At 45.7% G+C, this 24817-nt stretch overlaps 5 protein-coding genes across 5 annotated transcripts; 4 read left to right on the top strand and 1 right to left on the bottom strand.

The window, feature by feature from the left end:
- Nucleotides 1-423: 423 nt before the first annotated feature.
- On the bottom strand, nucleotides 424-1239 carry H6S33_000868 (uncharacterized protein; the record flags this gene model as incomplete). The annotated part of the gene is made up of 5 exons (XM_044832292.1): nucleotides 424-584; nucleotides 651-705; nucleotides 773-876; nucleotides 946-1068; nucleotides 1128-1239. The coding sequence occupies 5 exons, from the start codon at nucleotides 1237-1239 to the stop codon at nucleotides 424-426; spliced, it is 555 nt and encodes a 184-aa protein (XP_044700427.1).
- A 3021-nt stretch (nucleotides 1240-4260) lies between these two features.
- H6S33_000867 (chitin synthase I) lies at nucleotides 4261-7545 on the top strand (the record flags this gene model as incomplete). The annotated part of the gene is made up of 6 exons (XM_044832291.1): nucleotides 4261-4581; nucleotides 4682-6364; nucleotides 6435-6643; nucleotides 6699-6897; nucleotides 6959-7459; nucleotides 7531-7545. 6 exons carry the CDS (start codon nucleotides 4261-4263, stop codon nucleotides 7543-7545), a joined length of 2928 nt encoding a protein of 975 aa, XP_044700426.1.
- A 12314-nt stretch (nucleotides 7546-19859) lies between these two features.
- H6S33_000866 (uncharacterized protein) lies at nucleotides 19860-20369 on the top strand (the record flags this gene model as incomplete). Its single annotated transcript, XM_044832290.1, has 5 exons — nucleotides 19860-19886; nucleotides 19951-19963; nucleotides 20042-20067; nucleotides 20136-20258; nucleotides 20352-20369. 5 exons carry the CDS (start codon nucleotides 19860-19862, stop codon nucleotides 20367-20369), a joined length of 207 nt encoding a protein of 68 aa, XP_044700425.1.
- Nucleotides 20370-21125: 756 nt separating this feature from the next.
- H6S33_000865 (uncharacterized protein) lies at nucleotides 21126-22313 on the top strand (the record flags this gene model as incomplete). The annotated part of the gene is made up of 3 exons (XM_044832289.1): nucleotides 21126-21304; nucleotides 22053-22095; nucleotides 22302-22313. 3 exons carry the CDS (start codon nucleotides 21126-21128, stop codon nucleotides 22311-22313), a joined length of 234 nt encoding a protein of 77 aa, XP_044700424.1.
- A 142-nt stretch (nucleotides 22314-22455) lies between these two features.
- Nucleotides 22456-23928, top strand: H6S33_000864 (uncharacterized protein; the record flags this gene model as incomplete). Its single annotated transcript, XM_044832288.1, has 3 exons — nucleotides 22456-22546; nucleotides 22606-22946; nucleotides 23002-23928. The coding sequence occupies 3 exons, from the start codon at nucleotides 22456-22458 to the stop codon at nucleotides 23926-23928; spliced, it is 1359 nt and encodes a 452-aa protein (XP_044700423.1).
- Between the last annotated feature and the right edge of the window lie 889 nt (nucleotides 23929-24817).

Here is a 24817-nt window from a genome sequence, read left to right as displayed (position 1 = left end):
CATGCACGTCGCAACGGCTCACTGGGTTTTGTTTGGATGGCAACGGCGAATCACAGGGGATCTACAACTTTAGTACTTGGGAGTGGCGAACTACATCATGTTACTGGACCACGATAATGACGTCTCCACAAAGTTGTGGATACCCTTTATACTTACAGTGGGTAGATAGATCATAAATGGCTATCAAACCCCGAATCGAATGCGCTCTCCTTAATTACCTTTAGCAGCTGGAGACAACAACGAGAAGGAAAAAAGCCACTCGACTGCTCAGCCGCCGCCTCGCAAAAAAAAAATACGGACAAATAACTTTATTGAGAACGCCAAACACACCGAGCGAGGGAATATTCGCACTCCACATATTCTAATTCACCAATAGATATTGCAATTTGCCGAAACCTCTTGCCTCAACCCACCTTACTACAGTTAAGAGTCAGTGGAAATATCCGCGTTGAATTCTTCAACCAGAAAGCGTTTAGTGAAATCGACGATCTGTTTATAGTTTTTCTCGAAACCGGACTGGCCGCCGTAGTAAGGGTCCTCCACCTGTTCGTCCTTGCGGGAGCCATAGTGCCCGAAGAGCCTCACTATTTAAATAGTCAGCAACAAGCCTTGATGCTTAGCAAAGTAAAAGAACAATTTTAGAATCGAACCTTTAGCGGTGCTATCCTTAGGCTTAACGCGATTAATATCACGAATATTAGAGTTCTAGAGAAGACCAGTTTAGCGATCTAGGTATGTAGCTCAGTAGTTTTCAAAGAGGTTTGTGGCTTACATCCATAGCAAGGATGTAATCAAAATTCTTAAAATCGCTCGTCTGTAGCTGACGAGCAAGATGGTCCAAGCGAATGGAGTTCTTCGCGAGGATCTGAAGAGTTCCTAAGTAGAGCATTTAATTCATCAGTATCAAAGATACACACGAGGACAATATGCTAGGAAGGCCATTACGAGGGTCCGCGTGTTCCCCAGAATGATAAGCTGCAGTCCCACAGCTGTCAATCTTGCGGAATTTTGCGGCGTAACCAGCATTGTTGACTGTTCTACGGAAAGCACCTTCGGCCATAGGAGAGCCTACATAGAGTTTTAGATTGTAAACTTGCTCGGGCCGATAGTGGGGGCTTGAGTCTTACGGCAGATGTTTCCGAGACATACGAATAGGACCGAGACAGCATCGGGGTCGGCACTGTCGGCCATATCAATGTCGGCGTACGGAGATGTAGGTCTGGTCGGATCTGGAGACATGATTGGTGGGTTACGATGTATGATTCTAAAGCTTGTGTAAATGGAAGGAATACTGGAAGGGCAACAAATAGGCGGGGCTTAAAGGATGGAGTTCAGGGTTTAAGTGGGGGTGACGCGGGGTATTTCGTCCTTCTAGAAACGTGGGCTTTTACGTGTGGCGCTAGACATGATAACGAGACTGGTCCTGATTTATTGGCAAGTGTCCTCTACGAGTCTCTAGAGTATATCTTGCTGTTTGTTTTATTTGGCCGTTATCATCACAGTAACTTTACCCTCACATTTGATTGAGTTTTCTCAACACCTGTAGTTTTACCACTTGAAGGTCCAGCATCCAGCATTACCTACATATACGAGTGAGAGCTTGTGTTGCTCTTCCTCAGTCCTCTAACCCGAGAGGGTGGATTAACCTACAAACCTCCACTCTTGGCTTAGGTAGCGGACCCTGATTGGCAGGTTGACTATACCCATTTTAATAAACCAAACCAAGAGCGGTTCTCCTACTATTTGACATAAGCAGCTCCAAAAGTTTGACACTGATTGAATGTATGTATTTAACCGCCAGCCCTCAGTAATCGATTGATAGTCATTTTTATGAAATGATCCAGGATACGCGCTCGCAGACAAGTGCAGACCGAATAGAAATGCATATTTTCTAGCAGGCACCCTGGGTTGAATTAAGAGTCTAAGGCTCACTTCTGGATGCATAAAATATAGCTCTGGTTGGTGCTTGGGTTGCTGAATTTCTCATCCATGGCTCACTGCAGAAAAATAAGCTTAGCCAAGTAGCAAGAGGGAGGGCGAGCCAAACATCGTCCAGTTGATTAAGATATCCAATGCGCAGCTGGCACAGGCCTACAATATATCGATTGGTAACGGTAAGCTCATCTCCTCAACTTTTTGGGGGGGGGGGGGGGGGGGGGGAGCGTTTGCTACTTTGTACCTACGGACTGTAGCCTTTGTGTGCAGGCGATCTATGAATAATCTATATGCTTTAATGCCACCAAGAATAACTCAGCCCAGGGCTGGATAGCACTTCCTATCACACATCTGTATCTGTGCTTTGTTATCAATGGAGCACATAAAGTTCCCGGGCTCTATGGTTGCAAGAACACGTTGACCCCAAGCTTTCTTATCCTTTGTGTACATTTACGTATAGCCACCACTACCCGGGCTGGCTGACTGGTTGACAGGGAGCGGTTTCCCGGTACGTACAGAAAGTGTCTCCAACTGTGATCATAGTCCCGAAAAAGGTCGTAAAATGTACACGCTTACCAGCATAAGAACCAGAAAATGCAGTTGCTCAGGGCAAGGATAATTTGTATGGAGTGGCGCCGTTCTCTCATACAAATAATCCCTGTTTCCGTTACTTTCATTTTCTGGTTCTATTGCTGGTAAGCGTGTACATTAATGTGCCACATTTTCCTCTCTCCTACCGGCGGCACAATTTCTCAACTTAGGGCTGAGTTGGGTGTGGTCTAACCTTATCCGAATCCAGCTGTGTGATGTTGATTGTTGATGGGGCCACAAAGCGGGTGGTGTAGTTGGTTACACATATATGTGGAACCCCAGAACATGTACTCGTCTATTCATAGCGTTTCCGAACACGACCAATATTGCATGACATACAAAAAGGTGGATTTGGCGCTTTTTTATATGGTATGCAATAGCAGTCGTGTCCGGAAACGTCATGAATTTACGAGTAAGAGAACGAGAAGATAAATTACATCCAGCAGGATATGCCTGCTCGCAGAGGCATGCTGCGGTACCTAGATACTCTAGCAGTCGGTACGAGTACCTAGGTATGTATGTAGCTGTAAGTGCCTACATTGAGAACACTGCCTTGCACTATTCAAAGAACCCCCATTGTTATCTATTTCCGGAAGCATCGAGAGGCTTGTTTTGTGCACCATGGTAGGCCAAGGCGCTGCACTTCAACTTCTTCCCCTCACTCAAAACGGTCCCAGTGATCAGCCGCACGTGCGGCTGGAAGTTCTCGCCAAGACGGCAATAGAAATACCAGCTCTTTTCCAACAACCTTCATGGTAATACCTGTCTGCTACTCAACTTCGAATCAAGCTGGAGTAGAATTCGAGCAAGCCTCTCTTAAAGACTTCTCTTCGTTCCTACTCGTCTCATCTTTTACGTCTTCTTCTACCTGGCTTCTGACTTCCAGTTCGCCAGTTGCAGCTAGCTTGTTTGCGCTTCCTTGCTCAAACACGCAGAGTCGATCAAGCAGAAACTGAGGTTTCAGGTAACTTTAATTTTAGCCAGGCCCGCGTCTAGAGAAACAATCCGTGTTTGGAGAATACTGGTAGACTTCAACAAGAAGAAGAAGAAGAAGAAGAAGTAGCAGCAGAGATAGAAGGAAGAACAGAAGGGGTGTTGCTTGCAGGCTACTTGAGGTATGTATATTTTTTTTTGTCTCGTATCTTTTCTTCTATTTAGCCCTGGGTGTAAGCCTTGTCGCGCAGGCGTCGTCACCCGTCGTCGTGGACTTTCTGCGATATGTCATTGCCCAGAGAATTCCATAAACTCCGAACAAAGAAGAAGGCGGACTTGACGAAGAATGGTGATAGAATGAATACATTTGCTAAGATATAATCGTAAATAGTGAACATCTTCGGCATCGGCACCGTAGCTTTTATATCTTTTATTTTATTTTTTATTGGCCTATAGGGCCTGCCTCATTACACCTTGCATACCTGAAATCGCCAGGATCAGGGGAACAGTTCGAAATACTATCCAGTTAGTAAACAGCAGCTCGCATCACCGTTACTATTGCTACACCACCCTGCCTAGAAACAGAAATAAAGGGCCTGAAAAGTAAATACCAATCGAAAAGAAACATAAGCTCATTTTACGTGCCCCAAGACATTAGAGTCGCAATCAATTTACCTATCGCGTGTAATTTTAACATAGGGTTGGCAAGACGCAAGCGCAACAACCCCCCACCTCCCCTCGCAGATCCCTTTTTTCGCAGTCGCAGACCTACATAGAAAGCTCGCCGCCGCGCCCATTCCCATGGCTAATAACAGTAATGACTTTTACTCGCGTCTTGACTTCCCCCATCCTCCCGCGCACGAGGATTCTTCAGACGACGAAACCGGTCCCCTTGCTCAACCTCCAGTACCACAACATCAGCAACCCTACGATCCTCATTATCAACCTCCTGTACCGATGGATCATAGAACTCCATCACCGGCTCATCCACTTGCTGGTTATCAGCAAGGTGGTGAGATGCCGTATAGACCTCAAAGGCAGAACACGGGAGGGTATCCTGCTGCAGGAACTTCTATGCCGGATTGGCCTGATGATGGGAATAGACTTACGGCTCAGCCTACCGTGAGTTTTGGTCTCCCCTTTGTCTATCATAGCTTTCTGCCGTGATACCGTTTTCTCCTTCTTTTTGCAGTTCTGACATGGTGCATGGCGGCCACTACAGTATTCGGTATCAAACCTATCACACTCATACGACCAGGCTCCCCCACTACCCCCCTCACGAACCCATCGTCAATCCGTGGGCGCAAACGCTGCACCACCGTATTCTCACCCGTTCTACCCAGCCGACCACCCAGATAATAACTATTCCCCTGATCCATATCAGCCACATACTCCCGAAGACGGATATCCTTTAACGCACTACAACACCCAACCAGCTCCCTACGCCGACGACGATGACAGACGGCCGATTCTGGACCCGCACTCACAACTGAATACCCCACTACAGGGGCATAATGACCCATACTTCTCGCAAAGCACTCCATCGCCTGTTGGATCAACGCCAACCCCCGGGCCTGGTTTGCGCAGATGGAAAACTGTAAAGAAAGTAGAGCTCTTTAACGGGAACTTGGTCCTGGATTGTCCGGTACCGAAGAAGCTACTAGCAATGCTGCCTCAGAAGAAAGAGCGTGAGTTCACTCACATGAGGTACACAGCGGCGACCTGCGATCCTTCAGACTTCGTTGAGAAGAAATTCACGCTCCGCCAGCAACTCTTCCAGAAGCCGAGGCATACAGAGCTATTCATTGTAGTAACCATGTATAACGAGGATGAAGTTCTGTTTGCAAGGACAATGGCTGGTGTATTCAAGAACATCGCATACCTATGTTCTCGCACCCGTTCCCCAACCTGGGGCGCAGACGCTTGGAAGAAGGTTGTTGTCTGTGTCGTGAGCGACGGACGTGGTAAAATCAACCCTAGAACTAGAAGTGTTCTAGCTGGTATGGGCTGTTATCAGGAGGGTATCGCAAAGACAAGGGTTAACAAAGATGATGTGACTGCGCATATCTACGAATATACTACCCAGGTTGGTATTGAGCTCGACAGCAAGGACATGGTGAGGCTTAGCGCTACCGGCAAGAACGCCGTTCCGGTTCAGATGGTCTTCTGCTTGAAGGAGCGTAACCAGAAAAAGATCAACTCCCATCGTTGGTTTTTCCAGGCGTTCGGACGAGTTTTGGACCCGAATGTATGCGTACTCATTGACGCCGGAACAAAACCAGGCGGTACGAGTATCTACCATTTGTGGAAAGCATTTGACATTAACCCGCAGTGCGCCGGAGCATGTGGGGAGATCAAGGCCATGTTGGGGCCCGGAGGACGATACCTCCTGAACCCCCTTGTAGCAACTCAGAACTTTGAGTACAAAATGTCCAACATTCTGGACAAGCCGCTTGAGAGTGTATTCGGGTTTATTTCCGTGCTCCCTGGGGCGTTCTCGGCGTACCGGTATACCGCATTGCAGAACGATCTTAGTGGACAGGGCCCGCTGGAGAAGTACTTTAAGGGAGAAAAGATGCATGGTAGTGATGCAGGCATTTTTACGGCGAATATGTACTTGGCTGAGGATCGTATCCTGTGTTTCGAGCTCGTGTCGAAGCGCAATTGCAACTGGGTGCTGCAGTATGTCAAGAGTTCGTCTGCCGAGACGGATGTGCCGGATGAAATGAGCGAGCTGATTCTTCAGCGAAGAAGATGGCTGAATGGAAGTTTCTTCGCGGCGATTTATGCATTAGTGCATACATTCGATATTTGGCGGAGTAGTCACTCCATGATGAGGAAAATGGCTTTCTTGATCGAGTTCTTTTACCAGACTGTTTCTATGCTGTTTTCGTGGTTCGCTATCGTATGTTTCCCCCTTCAACTTGTCAGCACGATAAGGTTGCGTGCATGGACACTGACTTTAGGGTGAATAGGGCAATTTCTTCTTGGTATTCAGAATTTTAACAGTTGCTTTGGCGGATCCTACATTGGGTTTCACGCCGGGGAGATATCTCAGTATTATTTTCGAATGGCTGTACCTGGGAACATTACTTACATGCTTTGTCCTGTCACTCGGAAATACACCGGGTGGTACGAAGAAGCTGTACATGACGATGGTTGTCTTCTGGGCTATTATCATGTTGTACGTTTCCCGCGAGTTCTAATAATTTGGGAAACACTAATGATTGTTTTTATAGATATCTTCTGTTTGCGGCCGTGTTTATCTCAGTCAAGTCTGTGATGTCGGAGCTGGCCCAAAATAACGGGCACTTTGCCTTCAGCAGTCTCTTCTCGAACCAGCTTTTTAGAGATTTATTGGTCTCGTTATGTTCGACCTATATCCTCTATTTTGTAGCCTCTTTCATGTTTTTCGAGCCATGGCATATGTTCACAAGTGTATGTCCCCTATCCTATAACGCTGCATATTCCATTGAAGTATCCTAACATTGTGGTTCAGTTCATTCAATATCTCCTACTCTCACCCTCGTATATCAATGTCCTCAACGTCTATGCCTTCTGTAACACACACGATATTTCTTGGGGTACCAAAGGTCCCGACGTTCCCCCGCCCATCGTGGGCGGAACTGTCACCACCGTCGACGGTAAGGCCGACATGAATGTGCCCACCGACGACAAGGATCTCGACGAGCAGTACGAATCTGAGTTGCGATCTCTTGCCGTCAAGCCCGAGAAGGAAGTCGAGAAGCCCAGCGAAACGCAGAAACAGAAGGATTACTACGCAGGTTTCAGATCGTGTGTCGTGCTTGTGTGGATGTTTACGAATTTTGCGCTTGCTGCTGGGATCCTGAACTCTGCCGGATTGGACCGTATGACGGATAACGACGCCGCTGTAGAATCAGAGAGGAGTAAGGTGTATCTGGCGGTCGTGCTGTGGAGTGTGGCGGGGCTGTCGGCGTTTAGGTTCTTGGGGTGCAGTTGGTTTTTGATTCTGAGGATGGTGAGTTTATGGCCCCCGTACCCCTGTAGCTCGTTGTGGAGAAGTTCCGATTCGCTGACTTTGATAATTAGTTCCGTGGTGTTTAAAGTCGATCCGATTAGTCCTACGGGCAAAGACGCGTGGCATTATTGTTTTCTATGTTTCCTCTATTCAAATAACATAGCAGTATTCCCGAAGTTTTCTTTGGTCACACCGGTGGCGTCGTCGGTGGGCCGATGCTATGTTTTTTCTTTTTCTTTTCTGCCCTTTCTTCCTGCCCATTTCTTTGTGTAAAATGACCTTTTTTTCTTTCCTTGCGGTACCACCATTACTACTCTATGATTGTGTATATGTTGAACGCGATACCTAACCCGTACAGATGTACTATTTCCTTTTTTTCTTTCTGTGCTTAAAAGATAGTTATGACTTTTTGCTTTTTTGCGGTTTACGTTCTGGAGTGGAAGGAAAGAGTTGATAGGAAATATTATTATTCTTAACCGAACTGTGTACGTTGAATCCATCCGGGTGGCTGTGCATTTTGTCTGGGTAGTCGGGGGTTGGCGTTGCTGTCGTCGTAAGCTTAAATCGAGTGCTCTGCTCTAGCGTGCGTGGTGTTGATCATTGGTCTTGGCGGATGTAGATCTCGGGAGTTTGCATGGTTTATATTTCTATTTCTAGTAGCTGGCGGTGGTTCGGCGGCCGTGCGGAAGGCACTGCATGATATCTGTGGGGTTGGGTGTCAGTATTTAGCTGGCTGGCGGGAGTACGTACGTACTATCTATCAATCGTGCAGCGAGACATGTGTGATCGAGTATTTGGCGGAGTATATATATAACGTAAAAAGTAGGAGCAGGAGCGAATATATCGTCGTCTTCCTGCTGGGTGGGATATACACCGGTAGCCGGTGAGCGTGTCTGCGTCCTCCGGGTCCGTAGGGAGGCGAGGGGATCACTACGGGTGAAAGAGGTGTGGTCGTAGCTGTACCACGTGGTCTACGTAACTATCTCGGTGGTGCTTGCGGTGTGTTAGATGGGGGTTGAATCGAAGATTCCCAGCCAAGAGTGGTGGATAGCGGGGCGATATATTCTGGCTATTGATTGATTGATTGATTACTTCATTAATTGTATGATATATTCTAGCTAGAAATAACTACATGTATGTGCATGCGTGGTTCAACCTACGTTGTCTTCTCAACGAGTGATTCTGGGCAAAATAAGACAGATAAGACTGAATGGGATAATCCACCTGTCTCTTGTAGCCTAAAGAGGGCGGGAAAGGACAAGACTTCATGACGGTCTATGATCGATGATGTTTTGACTGTTGTGAATACGACCCACAAGATCAAGCAATCTCGGGTATTGCCTCGAAAGGCTTCCCGGGACTCTCGGGTCTGATCTTTTGCACGGTGTAGGGTCAGTTAGGCAGATAGTTAATTGATCTCCAAATTTACATCTAGGAAGCCCTACAACATGCATGTTTATAGAGTAGCTGTACTCCTATCTAGTCCGGGTTATGAAACCGCGAGTGATGGCTTATGAACAAGTGCCAGCGCAACTAGCACCGTTGCCACCACGGCAGGCTCAAACTTACCACTATGACCACAGCAACAACAATCAGAGCCACAATATATGCGTTACGACCGCAACTTTGAAGCAATGAACACTAATAAGACTAACAACACAGGGATCGCTTTTATATAGACTCACTAGCAAGAGGGGATGGCCCGCTTAAAGCACAAAACGCATCAGCACATAGCTCGAGAAAGCATGAACCTTCAGGCGGAAGTACATCTCGGACCTGACGGATCGGTGGGTTTCTTTGCATAGTCTGTTGACCTGGCCAGAGCCAATTCCACGCTTTTTATCGGCACTAGTGCTCACTACACTTGTGGACCGAGCATTATGAATTTATAGCGTATAATGCGCCGAAAGAAGCCAGTGGTATATACGTATACGAATGGTAGCAATCACACATCATCACTCGGGTCTTGGCAATTCTCATTTGTTGTCACAAAGCTACATATTAAAGTGATGATTGATTGATTGACAATTCAATATTAAAGTGCAGGATTGAACAGATCGATCGATAAAGTTAAAGAACCACAACTAATTTGATTAAGAATAAGATGTCCCCCCACATCATTCACACAACCTTCCTTCACTATATAAATATATACACAAAAAACAAAGCCGACCCGATACAGAATTTGTAGCACGACGGATGCAGAAGCAGGTGATTGCTGATTCCGCGAGGTCCCGGCCATGAAGTGTACCGTGATGGTTTTATCAGCGGCGGTACCGAAGGAACTGGACGCGACGCCTCAGCATAAAGAGCAAGTTGATGTGGAAACTGTATCCTCGACGGACACAGAAAACACAACAGAGAAACGATGGATTCTTTTGTCTCAAGGAAACGAAAGAGATGGCTAGCATGCTGGCTGGGGGCGCTAATTTTAAGGAAAGAAAGAGGGACCCAGCCACATAATGACTTTGTGCAGGTCTCTCTCCCGACCCCCAGCCAGGTCTCCTGAAAGAGCCAGAGGTAGTGTTGGCGAAGACAAAGCTCGGGTCTCCCTTACGGGTTCGTTTGAACCACCACCCCGGAAGGATAGTTCAAAGGTCCACTGGACCTTGAAGAGGTTCCTGGCCCATAATAAAACAAGCTCAGGATTCTCGGGTCTACCTGCTTTACGTTAGTATAATTATATGACAAAGTACGAGTTCAGGAAAATACATACGAGATGTTGTAGCCCACCGTGTCTTGGATGAAGACTACTTGGTTGGAAGACCAGCTTCTTGAGCGTTTAGTTTCCCTATATGCCTGATTTTTAGTTGCCCAATAGATACACTCATGTTGAGGACCGGAAATTGGGGGCAACTTACTCCTCTATCCCTACCAGCCAGGACACCACAATCTGCTACTGCTCGGGCAGACCACCACAATCTGCCTCGGCCCTGGAGGAACTAGGTTCTTGTTGGTGCCCGGGTGCACCTGAGGGCCGAGAGGGGAAGGAAGGGTACAATATACTCCCTGTGAGTATAAAATATATCAGTATATGATTCTAAACAAAATGTCTAACAGAGAAACAGGTAATCTTTACTCACCGTTCAATTCACCATCGTTAGGACACTAGATCCAGTTTTCCACCGCTGGGGGCATGAGCCGGTCCTCACATTTCCCCGTGCCGTAAATATCGGTAGTAATAACTAAATAATTAGCTAATTGTCCAGAAAGTGAGGGACAATAAGGACTTACTTCTTCAATGTCAGGCATGAACCCAAACGTTTCGGGGCCCGAACAATGTAGAGGGAGGGTGAACGACACCCTAGAGAAGAAGAGAGGAGGAGGGGAAGGGAGGAAGAGGAGAAGAGGAGGGGAATGGAGAGTGGGTAGAGTGCGGAGATATGAATAGCACTGACTATCCTAATAATATAGGTAAAGTCGAGTAGCTCAAGATATGTAGCTGGACAAGTTTTACAGAGTATGATGAATATACGAGAAGAAGAGAATAAGAGAAGAAGAGAGGAAAAAGCGGGGTTTATATACTCTTCCATGGAGAGTCCGTGCTTCCCTCTTCTTTGTCATACAGAACCTCTCGGAACTGGTAATCGCCGATAATATTGGTTTATTTTACCAGGGAAAGCAGTAAATGCCAGATATCATCTTACGTACCCACAGAAGTATAAAAGTATAAGACGAGCCGTACATGCATAGGAGGTTAAAGTAAACTTTTAGTTTTAATTAAATTACGGAGTCTGAATCCATGTAGATGTTGCAACCAGCAAGTTTATAGATGTTCATTATAAGGATTACTGGTTGCTATATTATCTAATGACTACAAAAATTACAGACAAGTATTGTTGCATTTACATCTGTAACCAGGTGCTCGATAGTGAAAATGAAATTTATGTGAGATTCGCCACCAAAATTATTACAAGTAAGTCTGCACAAATACATTTAAGTTCCCTGTTTCAATTAAGGTTTAGTTGGTTCTTATAGAGAGGTGTTCATAACATTCACAGGAGCGGGTGCCTTGTCGAGATCTGTACTCTCTCTGAATTTGCACCGAAATCTAGAGAAGTAGTTCAAATGCCGATCTATTTCAGTGGTAGCAATTGCGTCTATGAAAGCTACACCATCCCAAACTAGAATATTCGATACTGACACGTAAGACAGTCTGTTGGGCCGGGTATGGTAGCCTTCGAAACCTTATTTCGTCGTGTAGGATCAGTAGGGCCTGAGTTTGGCTTAAGACGCCGAACACCGAGATGCCGGTCATCACACGCACGCATACTCACACATATACACTCTAGGAGCGAGGTCCCCAGAAGAATGAGTCTACAGGAGTGCAGAGTGATGTGAAAGCGTGTTACGAGAAAAGGTGTGTGCGATTCCCTTCTATCATTGTTGACTCGTCCCAACCCTAGCAGCCGTTATATCACTCATGAAGCTTGCATCATAACACCTCAACCCTTTGATTGATGCTACATCCACAGACACTCAAGTATGTCTACTTTCTTATATATCAGCTGATCCTCTTTTGATATAGCTCCTCTTGCTCCTCAATCTCATCGAATTCACGAGATCATTTTGAATATCCCCTCTATTTAGAAACCTCTCGATCTTTTTATCCTCCTACCGATAAGGTCGACCACCAATTGTCAGGATCACCGCTAATATTCTAATACTTTTAGTTCATTCGGAGGGATCTTCGCTCCAGTTATGGGCTGCTCTCACTGAGTAAAATACTCATATCATAGTGAGTTGTATGGATATACGATAGCTCGATAAACATATTCTATAATAAACTGTGCCAATATTTCTAATTCATATGCTAGGTAGATAATCGACCGAAACGCCTGCTCTTTTCACCCCTCCTCGAGCTTCTGCCTTAAGATCCCGCCATGAATTAGGATTCATTGATTAACCAAGCTATTTACTACATGTACTTTATTAGTGGCTCCAGACTCTATTGGTATTACTCTTGTTGAGAATATCGCTAGATAGTCGAATCCTGTTAAAGATGGAACGGCGGTGTATTTTGTTTCTGCTGAGTGTGGGACGATGTCGGACAGGAAAAAGGATATGGCGAAACCGTAAGCATCTGCCCATGGGAGTCCTATTTTTGCTAGAGAACCCTCCTAATACGGACTGGGCCCATGGGGTAACGATATTTTGGTGAAACAAACTTTCCAACCCTAAGTCCAGTGTTTGAGTCCTGACGGCCGGTGGGCCCCTTTTCATCATCACAAGAGAAAATATTTCATTGACAGAAACTATATATAAGAATAGAAAACTTTTATAAGAAAGATAAAAAAATTATATACAACAAAAGGACTATATATAATAAAAAAACTATGCACTAAAGAATAGCCTAACCGTAGCTTCGCGGTTCCCGTTTGAAAAAAATTCAAACGGGGAAACCGGTAGTAGGGCCATGTTCCCAATTCAAAAGAGAATTGGGTGGACAGAGGGCCACGTGAAGTCCCATTCCCCACTCTCCAAGACAGGAGAGCTTCCTCTTGTCAGTCAGAGGCTCTAACAGATCCAGATTTCTCCTCAGACTTGCCAGAGCCTCTAACTAGTTTCAAGAGAAAGCCTCTCCTACTCACCAGAGCAAGAAGGGAGCTTTCGCGTATGGTTTGTTGGGGGAAATAGTGCCAAGAATAAAAATTGGTCGCTCGAGATAAGGATATTGCAGATAAGATGGAGTGATAAACGTCAAATGACTCACTCGAATCGATTACGGTTATGGTACATCTGCGTCAATCAGGGGGTCCAATTTTCCTCGGGAACGTACGGAATGTTTCCGAAGTTCGTTTGTTAAACGCTTCATTTAGAGATACATGTATCTTTACCTCTTTGTTCTATGTGCATATCTAATAAGCTTTGTAAATCAGAATCCCAGAGTTTTATGGTGAATCGTAGGATTCCTTTTCTTACATGTGTGAGCCCAACCTAATCTACTCTCGCCATGTGCGAAGTTTTCTTGTCCCGACCTTTATATAACTAGGGCTTATTCCATTAATTCTGTTATTCCTCTCTGCTATATATCCAAGGAACAGCGGGTTGGCTGTTCACAAACCGCGTTACTCATTGGCCCGAGGGGCAAAGGGGGGAAAAGAGAGACAACACAAATTGTTTTTAAATAGTTACTTTTATTTTCTTTTATTTTATTGTAAGTGGTGGCAGATGTAGGGTAGTTCTGGGGCAGTGTGATATCGTCATAGCCTACGGGCTGCATACGATTAATGAATTAAACAAAAAAAAAAAACCGCGTTACTCATGAGATATCACTCGTTCTTGGCTCTGGTGTGAATATGGTTCCTACATAAAAACGGCTCTAACCGAACCCTCCTAGTCAAAACCTTTTGCGATACCGTTAAAGCAGTCAAATAGTCTAGTATCTGCACTTCCCTCGCTAAAAGCATCCCCACACAAAGACCTTTCCGGGCCCCTGATGGTAAAGACATTTCTCGGCCATCTGTAGATGAGTCGCCAGAATCCTAAGGCTGGAAATCTGACCTTTTTTTTGTACGGTTCTGCGCATGTTCTCAATGAAGCTCTCCGTAAATGTATCTAGAACACCTGGGTGGATACTTCATCAGGACAAATGTTGCTGAACACCGACACCGAAGGGTTAGGGTCCCGACCCGTCTTGGCATCAGCCTGGGAAGTATTACATCCGGACTTTAATAAACATGGGCGAGTGGTCTATTCGATAGACTGCTCGTCGGGTTAGACATCGAGTGTTTGTGCTCAGGACGACGGAAGGTCCTGGGTTCAAGCCCGGGGTGGGAGTAGTAGCTGGACTTAATCCCCGGCTGCAGTACTTTTCGTTCTTTTTTTTGACGATAGAAAACCTAGCCCTCACGCCAAGATGTCGCTCATATTCGCGTCTCCAATCCTCTGTCCCCTTCCGGTTTAACTAAGACTTCCGATGCCATACTTGCACCACTGTCCCAGGTTACGAATCACGCTGCCATGAAGTACAGCCACTATACCAACAATGCTGATGGATGAGCTACTATTATCCCCGACGGGTAGATAGGAGGTATGAAGCGGTGTCTATCTCACCGGGAGTGGTTTGGGGAAAGATTACACATATACAAATCTATCGTCCCAGGCGGAAAACCCCTCCCGCTCAAAAGGTCCGTTCGACTCTATTCCCACCTGTAACGAAGGCTCCGTTTGGATGACTCGGTTTATTGGGTTTATTGGGTTTATTGGCAACTTCTGTAGAAAGAAAAATAAACTGGGTGTTTGGAAAACCGCAATAAACGGAATCTGAACTTCTATGGATTGCAATAAACCCGAAAAAAAATAATCAGCTCCGGAGGTGAATCTTGAAAAATAAACTGGAGTGAGTGGCTCACATGCCGCAACACAACGCGCTCACCCTCATATCCCTAACTTCGATATTTTGAAGCTTCTCACAATATTACCCTCTTTTATGACAAGCGACTTGAATATAAAAAGTCAAAAAAAATTTGTCAATATTTTTGCGCTAGGCAATTATAGGTACAGTCTCTTTTATTTTAAACTGACAATCAAACAGGTTGGTTTATTGTCACTTTCCATGGATTCGGTTTATTCACAGTTTATTGAAATTTTCTATAGAAGTAAAAAAACAGAAAAATAAACCGGGGTGCATCCAAACGGAGCCGAAGTCTTCGCCTGAGATTGATGCTTCGTCCATCAAAGGTTTAGAGGCCACAAGATCCTTCTGAATACATAATACTTATCCCCTGGTTCATGTAACGCCGTACTAACTTAGTGCTAGTGCGGAGGAAAAGAGATAGGTGGAAGCAGATGGCGAGGATTGCCTTGAATCCTGATGGAGATAGGGTGCTAGTACATGTGGCTAAGCTAGCGAGCTCGAGAAGTGCTTGAGATATCTTCGTATATGCCTTTTGTCCGCGTCACATTGATTATATAAATAATATCACAAAGAAATGGTCGATGAAACTCATACTTGCTGGAGATCACCAAATCAAAGTGAATAGTCACCTCGCCATAGTTGATATATCAGCAAAAGCCCTGCTTCAAAAACAAGCAGGAGGATTGGACAGGGCCCTGCGGGCTGTTTTGATCTGGAGTTTTCTCGCTATAGATACAATTGAGCGTTGTGTGTGCGCTCCGGCGTTTTTTCTTCATGATTTATCACTCGCAGTTTAAAGGAAACTAAAGTCATTGAGATATCGCCTAACCTCTATATAAAACATTCCGGGTGTCTATCTAAGCATACTCTGGAAAGATAAACTATCAAAAAATAGCAATAATATCATATCCCTCATGTCCTATCGACCTTCCTATAATAGAATACGCATTCCTCCAACTATGGACACCGCCTCCAAGCGCCCTGAATTGGCATAGCTTTGGAGTAAGGGAGTGAGGAAGTTCGAGGGTAGAAGTGCGCATACATTACACCGGCCGTAGCCTTGGTCGAACCATTGATGGTGAGTACGACAAAACACAGTCCTCAGTGAAAGGTTCTCGCTAACTTCACAAATGGAGCCTTGGAGGCACAATTACGAGTCACAATGGAGACATTGATTCACATTCTTATCATTTCTTACTCAATTCTGTCTATGAGAGGTATCAGCTTCTTACAAAGTTACATGAGCCGAGTTTTCGACCGTAGGACAGTATGAGTTTAAGATTTTCTGAATGCGTCAAATCAATTGAGCAGGCACAAGAACCGGCAAGTCAGATTATATAAAGGGCTGGCTTGTGAAATAGCGGGTATATTATGGTTGATATTACAGTAATCTCTTATTAGATGTGTCACTACTGTTATCAACCTCCTAGGTGATAACACTCTAGCCCTACGATTATTCCATTCCACAACAATCTTTCCCCTGGCTAGTACTACTATTAATTGACCTCGGTTTCCTATTGCATCTCCCCTATAATAAACCAACTAATGCTAATGTTTAATTCCCAGTTTCCACAGAATTAGTCACAAAAACCTACTGCTGGTAACGGACTCGCACTGCATATTGATAGGACGAATGCGGGCGTACTGCCGGGTGCTAGGCATCTTAATACCTGCAATTAAGATGAACACGGGCGTGTTACCGGATGTATCCAGCTAGTCGTAGCCAGTCGATCAAACTCTTCATGCGCCAAACACCACAGCAGGATTTCACCAAACCCAATTCCTCGCTCTCTGCAGTACTTCCAAGAACCTAGTAATACCTCCAAGTTGTACTCCACCAAGAAGAGTAATCAGAGCCCTTTAGGACCACCCTCACCATCGAGGTACTGTGCAAGCTTGATCCTCTTCGCCCCCGCAACTCACACGATGCCAACTCCACAAAAGCGCTCACGACCCCTAACCCCCGAGGGTTTATCCCTAAAGTGCGGGGTCGCTATATTCTTGAAGTTTTCTTTAGCCCTCAGAGCTCTCCTGCTTAGAAGCATCGATCACTCTATGTTCATGACACCCAGGTAGTTCCGTTTCAAGTCCGGGTATATATACGTATGGATGCGGTATCAACAGTACTAGAGTCGAACTATTATTGACTTCCTAGGACATTAGGTAGTCTTGGTAGTACGATAACAGAACCAAGTGCCACTTGTGTTTGACTTCCAAAGAAGAGTTTATGTGTGGATAAAGCGATGGAAATCAGGGCGTTGATACAAGGAACTCGCTCGCTCGACCGGAATAAGGCTTTTAACAAAGAAGCCGCCGCCGCAGTTGTGATAGCTGTGTATCCCCACGCACAGCATCATCGCACCATGGTGATCTTCCCGAGCTACATGTGCCGGTAGTCATCTTAATCAATTCGAAACCTATTATTTAGCTCATGTCGACCCCATGGCCCAGCCCATTCAGTCACTTCATTAGGTTCACCCCGCTCTAACCCGGAAACCTTGTTTTTCTCTTCTCGTGGGGTTGTTGCAATTCGATCACTGAGTGTTGTTGACAATATCAGAGACGGTTGTGTTGTTGTTTGTTCCTTGGAGGGCTTAATTATTTTATGCGCTCCTCCTGGCCGCTTGGGGTATTAATTGCAAGCTTATTATTATTACTCTACCACGGCCAAACTGTATGCCCCATCCCGTGTATCCGGCAGATCCACCAATTGTGCTCTGGAACTCCCCGCGGAAAGAAAACCGGGGCTTTCCTCAAACTCCTTCTTCGGACCTTCTGTGTTTTGGAGAAAAGTCAGGTCCCATCCCGATGAGCTAAGTAAGTAGAGTACATAACCTACACGGGTTCATGTCGTAGTTAGGTTAGTAGGGCCTTGAATTCGAAACGATAGTGAGAGCCCTTGGTGTAACTAACTTCACTTCATCATCCCCCGTCACCGTTTCGTGCACAGCAACAACATGAAAACCTTAATAATGTAACTCAGTGCACTCCGATTCTAGACTCCCCTCTCTTGAGTCGTTGTGTTGTCAAGCTTTCGTTCTTCGCGGGTCCAGAGGGGGTTAAGCCGTTATCCGTTACTGAAACAACCACTCGCGGGAACCCTGCAGGTGCAACGTTTGATCATCCTCCTTTTCAGGGATCCACCACCTTTGCCATGCTACTTCCGGTAACTGTGCTCCTCCTCCACTCCCAATCCTTCTCCTGCCATTTTTAGTACCTGCATACGATGTAGTTGTTGTACACGACCTGTTTGTTGATGTTGTGAAAGTCAACCTCAGATCCGCATATCGCGCTTATTTTTCTCGGCTGTGCTGTGCCACGCTTTAGAGTATTGTAGATAGGTAGGTCATACAATACATGACCGTCTAGAGTTAGAGGGGAATAAATATATCTTTGGTGTATTCAATAGTAGGTAGTAGGCCCCAACAAAGACCGTGAGTAAGAATGAGGTTATATCGCCCCACTCTTTTTGGCACAAGTGATCACTCACCCTTTGAGCGGTCCGCTGCATCTCAGGAGAGAGGGGGCCAGGTTTACCTACATGTACCTACCTGGTCGCCGTCGGCCGTTGAGCTATTGCCTTGTTGACAGCTAATATCAAGCATCCACCATGTGAATCATAAACAACTCTGTTTACGCGGTATGTAACAAGGCCTCCGGTATATATCATTGCCATTATTTCTGAGCTACGAGGAACAAAACGAGGTTTTTTTGCTTTGTTTTGCTTCTTCACAGGCTTAGGGTTACACTGCACAGTTTCGGCTAGTGTTTAGTATCAGCATTGGCAAGTGCGCGAGTGATATCCCATGTTCTCTTCTTGTCGTAGACTTATCAACGTCGGCATTTATGCAAGGGTGGAAATGATCAGAAACCAATAGATTTATAACCCATCCGATGCGATCCGATCCAGAGAATGTTTGGTCGACTCATTTCTCATAAATAAGTAATCGGATTTTGATCCTCGCCCATGGCCAGAGACACAAACTTAAAAGCACAAAAGGAATTCCCAAATCCTTGAATACACCTGAGAATGATGCGAGTGAGTGTAATATGTATGCAGGAACACAGCTGATTCCGAAGTGCATTTCCTCCCACAATTGTCCAACCAAGTTCTAGATACTGGCACTGGGCGATGTAGGGGTACGAAATGCACCACAATTGCAAGTGATTGATTGATATTCTCTCCTAGAAAATCAGTGGCACCAGCTGGCCAGTTCATGTCCAACCATACCAGGTCAGAGAGTACCTACAGTTAGACAATTTGCATCCGAGAGGTGCACGGTGGAAAAGAAATACAGGCGCCTATCGATATGACTTTTTTGCCGAGCTCAGACGATGAGCAAGGCTAGCCGTACAGGTCAAGCTCAGCGCTCAAAAGTCCGAGTTGAACATTTTGAGGTCGAAACAAGTTTTCTATTTTCTAGATATTTTGTGTGACAATGTCATGCAAAAATTATCTTAGATACTTAGTATGTCGCCGCCCCTGATCTCAAATGATCGTGAAGAACCTTGAGTTACTGCGCCCACAATGCACAACCATAAGTAATGAGGCGTGTGTATCAAAAAAATCCTTAATCTAAGAATATCATATGGATAAGTTGCTCCATTGATCTTATCTTTGCCTAAAGGCTAAAAGGCTCGATTTTTCTACCGTCCATATCCCACGCCGCTGGCCTGCGCTGCTGATAATCGATTTCGATCATGGGGTTGTTAAGGCGGTGGTGGGTAGCACACGGCGGAGGTAGTGGTCCACAGACCCTTCATTAAAGCAAAGGGATCTGCGCAGTCGCTACCGTTCTTGTTAACGCATAAATTTGCGCAAAGGTAAAGATCGTGCTTTATTACGAGATCACATGATCTTCTACTGCTGCTTTATTGGTAGCGCAATAGCCCCGAGCCCTATTTAAATAAGCAATCAGAGGTGAAAGCCAATCCATCTGCTGCACATCACTCCGTTAGGGCTGACTCTTGCGATCAAGACATCCGGGGAACGACGGGAGATTTAGGCTCATCAAACCCGTGCGATCTTTATCCATTGAGATGGAGAAAAGAAGAACAGAAAAATTTGTCTTTCACTCTCTCGCCCGCTCGCGTATTAGCCCGAGATGTGTGCCAAACTGAGGTAGAATAGATGATTACTGGCAGTCTGCAGAGTTATGCTCCGCACGGGCGACTTCTCGATAACGTTTTGTAAAACGTCAATTCACGCGACGGCGTGCAAGGTGATGAGTTTCTCTGCAAATCTCAAGTATGATATAAAGCTTTCAAGTAATTGGGTAGGGTGTTTGTGGCTTTTGAATTGTAACATGTGCACAGGAAGCGTTACAGGATAGTTTGAATCTTGAAGCGTTCCGAGTCTACGACGCTTGGGCCAAGTTTGAATTATATTCAACTTCGGAAGTATCTCGATGCATATGTGCTCACAAAGCCGAAGTGTGTGTGGGTTTAATCCCGTCCGAATGATCCGAATAACGTCCATTTAGATCGTCATTCCGTGCATTCGAGTGTTTCTAACTCCAAATGGTCTTGAAGGGACTTCAGGGTAGATAAATTGCGTGTGAGATCCAAAAATATGGCCGATTGGATGATAATCCCAAAAACCAGTGTCTTAAAGCTTGGGCAGATACACGCGTTCCTTGTGAAAACGGCATCGTTCCTATCCCTTTTATGGCACAACGGACATGTTGTGAAGACATGATACGCGTTAAGGATGAAATGATATTCCCCAGAATCTTCTCGATATTCTTTCCGAGATCCGTTGAACTTGGAGATTGACTAGGAGGAGGCTAAACTTGTAAATACACATGCCGTATAGACGGAGATGGTGATGATGCTAAGATTATCTCTACTGGTTGCGATGAGAAGTTCCGGAGATTCATATACATACCACCTAGGGCCTGACTAACCAGCTAAGCAACTACATGTATGAAGCTTGTCCCTGGACAGATTGCTTTTCCATGGTTGATGGCTGTTTAACACATGTCTACGCCAGGGGAGATACTTATGGATCGTTTCGTTGCTGCAGGACCAAGCAGTTTGGTATAGATAACGACTCTACTCTTATTTCCTCTTGGGATACAGGGAAATTAATTCCACAATATCGAGAATCCCGTTTCCTAAGGGCCGGGAATGAATGAGGAAGCTTTGCTGACGGAGGAAAGGTTCTTCTTGGGGCTGAAAGGTTGGAAAACTCCGGAAAGCCACGAGGATCTTGGTTGACCAAAAGGAAGGATGAGCCACCTGTCAGGAAATGCACTTTACCGCATGAAGGTCCAAATTGTCAAATAACAGGCAAAGGATGGTCGCATGGGCGTCAAGCGTGATTATTGGGAGGATTCATCATCAATCTTGCATGGAGCAAGGGGCTGGGGGGACAAGATGCCAAGCGAGGCACAGCTTGTGGAAAAGCAGCGAAGGCTTTGGGGGAAGGAAGCCTCAGCCATGGAACCGTGCCGCTCTACGCGAATTGATGGGTTAGAATCCCTGTAGGCAGAAACGTGCCCCTGTGTTGGGTTGTCAGGGACCTGTGGGTGGATGAGTGACGGGATGGGCAGGTAGGCAGGCTCAGTACTGGTAGCTTGACTGGCATCTCTTTCTCCGTCTCGTCTCGCAAGCCAGCGTATGGAGAGGAGAGAAGGGACACTGCCGCTCTGAAGGAAGTGCCACAGTGCATAGGAATACAGAGATGCAGCGATTGTTTGGATAATAGGAACAAGAGGGAGGAGGAGCCACACACACACACTTAATCTTTAGGGACAACTTCACATCCCTCCCCTAGAACAGAAGGCGAGGGTGCAAGAATACTATATACATGTACATAAGATGACCGCGCATGTAGATTACATCCGAAAGAAGAGAGGGCTTCCCTTTTTTCCTGGAGTTCCCCAGTTCACCCGTCAATCAGGCACGTCTGCTTGAGTACATATTACCGCTGGATATCTCTCTTGCACCCCCCTCTTGCACCCCAATCCCTACCCATCACAACTTCTCGTCCACAGAGAAACACCGACTGTCGTTCTTGTTTACGACCAAGTAAAATAGTAGCCACATTCCTCCCCATCACAGCTGTCGTCACCATCATCATTCTCTAGGTATCTTGGGTCTTGGGTTTCTCTCGCCAGCTGCAAACTCCATCATTTCTCTTGACTTAACGTAGGAGAAGGGTTTATTTTCATGGTGGCTGATCTTCACTGCTTGACGTCGCATTGACCTTCTCGGTTGCGCCTGGAAAAGGTTGCGAAACACTGTTGTACCCGGCTTTCCGCTCATTTTCATTGTTTGTTTCCCCAATCTCCTTCTTCCTCTTTTCTCACCACTCCCTTACCACACTCGCTTCCATTGTTTCGCATCTTTCCTTTCTCTCCCTCCCCTCTACCTCCACCTCCACCTCCGCCTTCGCGATTCTCTCTTTCTTTCTTTCTTTCTTCACCCACACACTCATTGATCTTTTTTGCCGCCGGTCGGGCTAATTATCTTTCTCAGTTCGTCCCTTAGTAGACCTTGTATCTACATCCACTCCTTTTAAAAAAATCACTGAGTTTTTGGACTCCTCACCTTTCTGTCGCAAAGCCCAACTTGTCACCAGGTGACATCACCGTAACCTACTCATCACCAAGCATCACTACCATCACCAGAAATGGTTTCTTCAAAGTCGCTTTTCAGGGCTTCCTGCCTACTCCTGGTACTTGCATTGCATTGCGGTTCAACACTAGCCGCTGCATCTCCTGGTAAGTGCTTACACCAATCACCACCAACACTCGACAAAACTAACGCTAACAACATATAGCTCCTGGTACTCTCATCTTCGCCAGACAAAACCCCGGATGTGTACAGGATTGTGCTGTCCCTACTTGCAATTGTTCTGCGGACGAGGATTGCCAAATGATAGCACAAACATGTGACAGCTGCTCAAAGGTGCAGTGCAACGCCAAAACTACGTCATCAACTTCCAAGACCTCGAGCGGCGTTGGAGCTATTGTTGGAGGATTGTTTGGTGGACTGGCAGCTGCGGGATTGATTGGGTTCGTGGTCTACACCCGCTGCATCAAGAAGAAGAAGGCAAGAATGTCGATGGCGGCGTCCGCTGCTGAGAAGGAAAACGACTTTGGGATGTTGAAGAGCGCTAGGGTACATATCACCAAGCTTGGATTTTTAAGTGGACAGCATACTGATAATAACGTAGGCTTCTACTCACACCGTCGCTTCGATTGCTTCCACCGTTCGTACCCGTGCGTCAAACGTTATCCAGATCGCGTATATCCCTGGAGTCACGAATCGCTCCGGCCCTTCAACTCCATCTCACCTCGTCCCGCCTGTTCCACCTCTTCCAGGTATGGCCACCAGTCCAGTTACTTCACAATATCCTCGATCACCCTTGGCTGGCGACTTCCAATTCTCTGCGGACGACATCTTGCGCGGTTCCATGTACACTGTCAATGATAATCGTTCGTCCGTTGCAACAACTATCTATGGTCAAAATGCAGTGGTATCTCAACCCAATATCATCCGTGCTGGTAAAGCTGCTGTAGTCACGGTCAAGTCGGGGAGCAGCCAGGGTAGTTCGCCGTTGTCGGAATCGATGGTTCCCCCTGTGCCCACTCTTGTGAAAATAAAGAGCAAGAAGGGCAGAACAAAGCCCAAGGAAATTGAGGAACAGCCAACAGTACTGAACGTTCCGCCAAGTCCCGCCTTCTCTGTTGGAGAGACCTTCTTGAGTCGTATGAACAGTGCCAAGACGTTGGATGTAGCTAAACCTGTAGCTGGACCTAGTACCGTAAAAGCCATACATGAGAATCACAGCGCGGAATCGTTCGTCTACGACTCAGACGACTCGGATGATGATATTCAGCCAGGCTCAAGACTCAAGCGCTCACAGTCTGCGTGCAGCAGTTGCATCACAGACATGGACACAGGGTCACCATTCTCAGATTCAAGGTCGCCCTTTTCGGATGTCAACACGGTAGCAATCGATAATTTACTAGCCCCAGCAAGCTCTCGATTACCGCCTGATAACCACTCACGAGGGCCACCTGCAGATGTGGCGCAGGTACCCGAGAGGACTGTTAGCCCGTTTGACGACTCGAATACGATCGACAAAGCAACCCGGTAAAGGGTTACAAACCAAGATTGTCCTAGTCTGTCGCGAGAAAGAGAGCTATAAGAGCATTGTATTTTTTATGTATCACGGTTTTTCTTTTGTTATATTATTTTTTCAGCGTGTATGTGTGTGTTTGTTCTGATGACATGTATCGTGTCGTCTTTACCTACATCATCCCCATCATTCGACTCTTACGTCAAGCCTATTCTTCTGGTACATTACTTGGTGTGTGCGGTGTTTTTCTTCTTGTGTTTTACATTATACCTTTCGTGATGTGGAGACCTATCTTCACATTTCTTTTGAACATTTTTCATTAGTTTTTATTTTCTATTTACTTTCATGGGTTGGGCTTTTATTCGGTCTGGTTGCGCAGGTTCGGTGGGTTGGGCATCATCGGAATGGATAAGGGTGGGGGAAGAAAGCTCATGAGTCATATTTGGAGGGGAGGGAGAAAAGGGGTTGATGAACTTTTTTTTCCATACAAAAAAAAAAGGGCGCAATGTTACAAACCCTTTTTTCTTCTTTTTTTTTTTACTTTTTTCTAGACGCTTTGAACGGTCTTTGCCCTTCTGCATATGTATCTTCATCTTCCTCATACCTCACCTTTTTGTAACCTTTTTTTCTTTCAGGTTAGGCTTTCCACGGTAACGAGGTGGTTTTGTCTCTTTATGTGGTGAGAGTGTGAAAAATAAGAAAAAACCGAGCTGTTTTTTTTTTCTCTCTACAAAATTCCTCTTGTGCTCATGAGTGATACTTTATTTTGTTGGGCGGAGTGAGATTGCAAATTGTTTAATTTGCATATGCATTTCGCAACTGCGGTTTGAGGTGCATTATGTACCTTTATTTCTTGTTTTTGTTTTTTTGTTAATTACATGGAGTCTTTGGGATCTGGAGGGAGGGT

Source organism: Morchella sextelata, assembly GCF_020137385.1.
Source record: "Morchella sextelata strain SCLS chromosome Unknown scls_1, whole genome shotgun sequence".
Lineage (NCBI taxonomy): Eukaryota > Fungi > Ascomycota > Pezizomycetes > Pezizales > Morchellaceae > Morchella > Morchella sextelata.
This window is presented reverse-complemented; position numbering and strand designations above follow the sequence as displayed.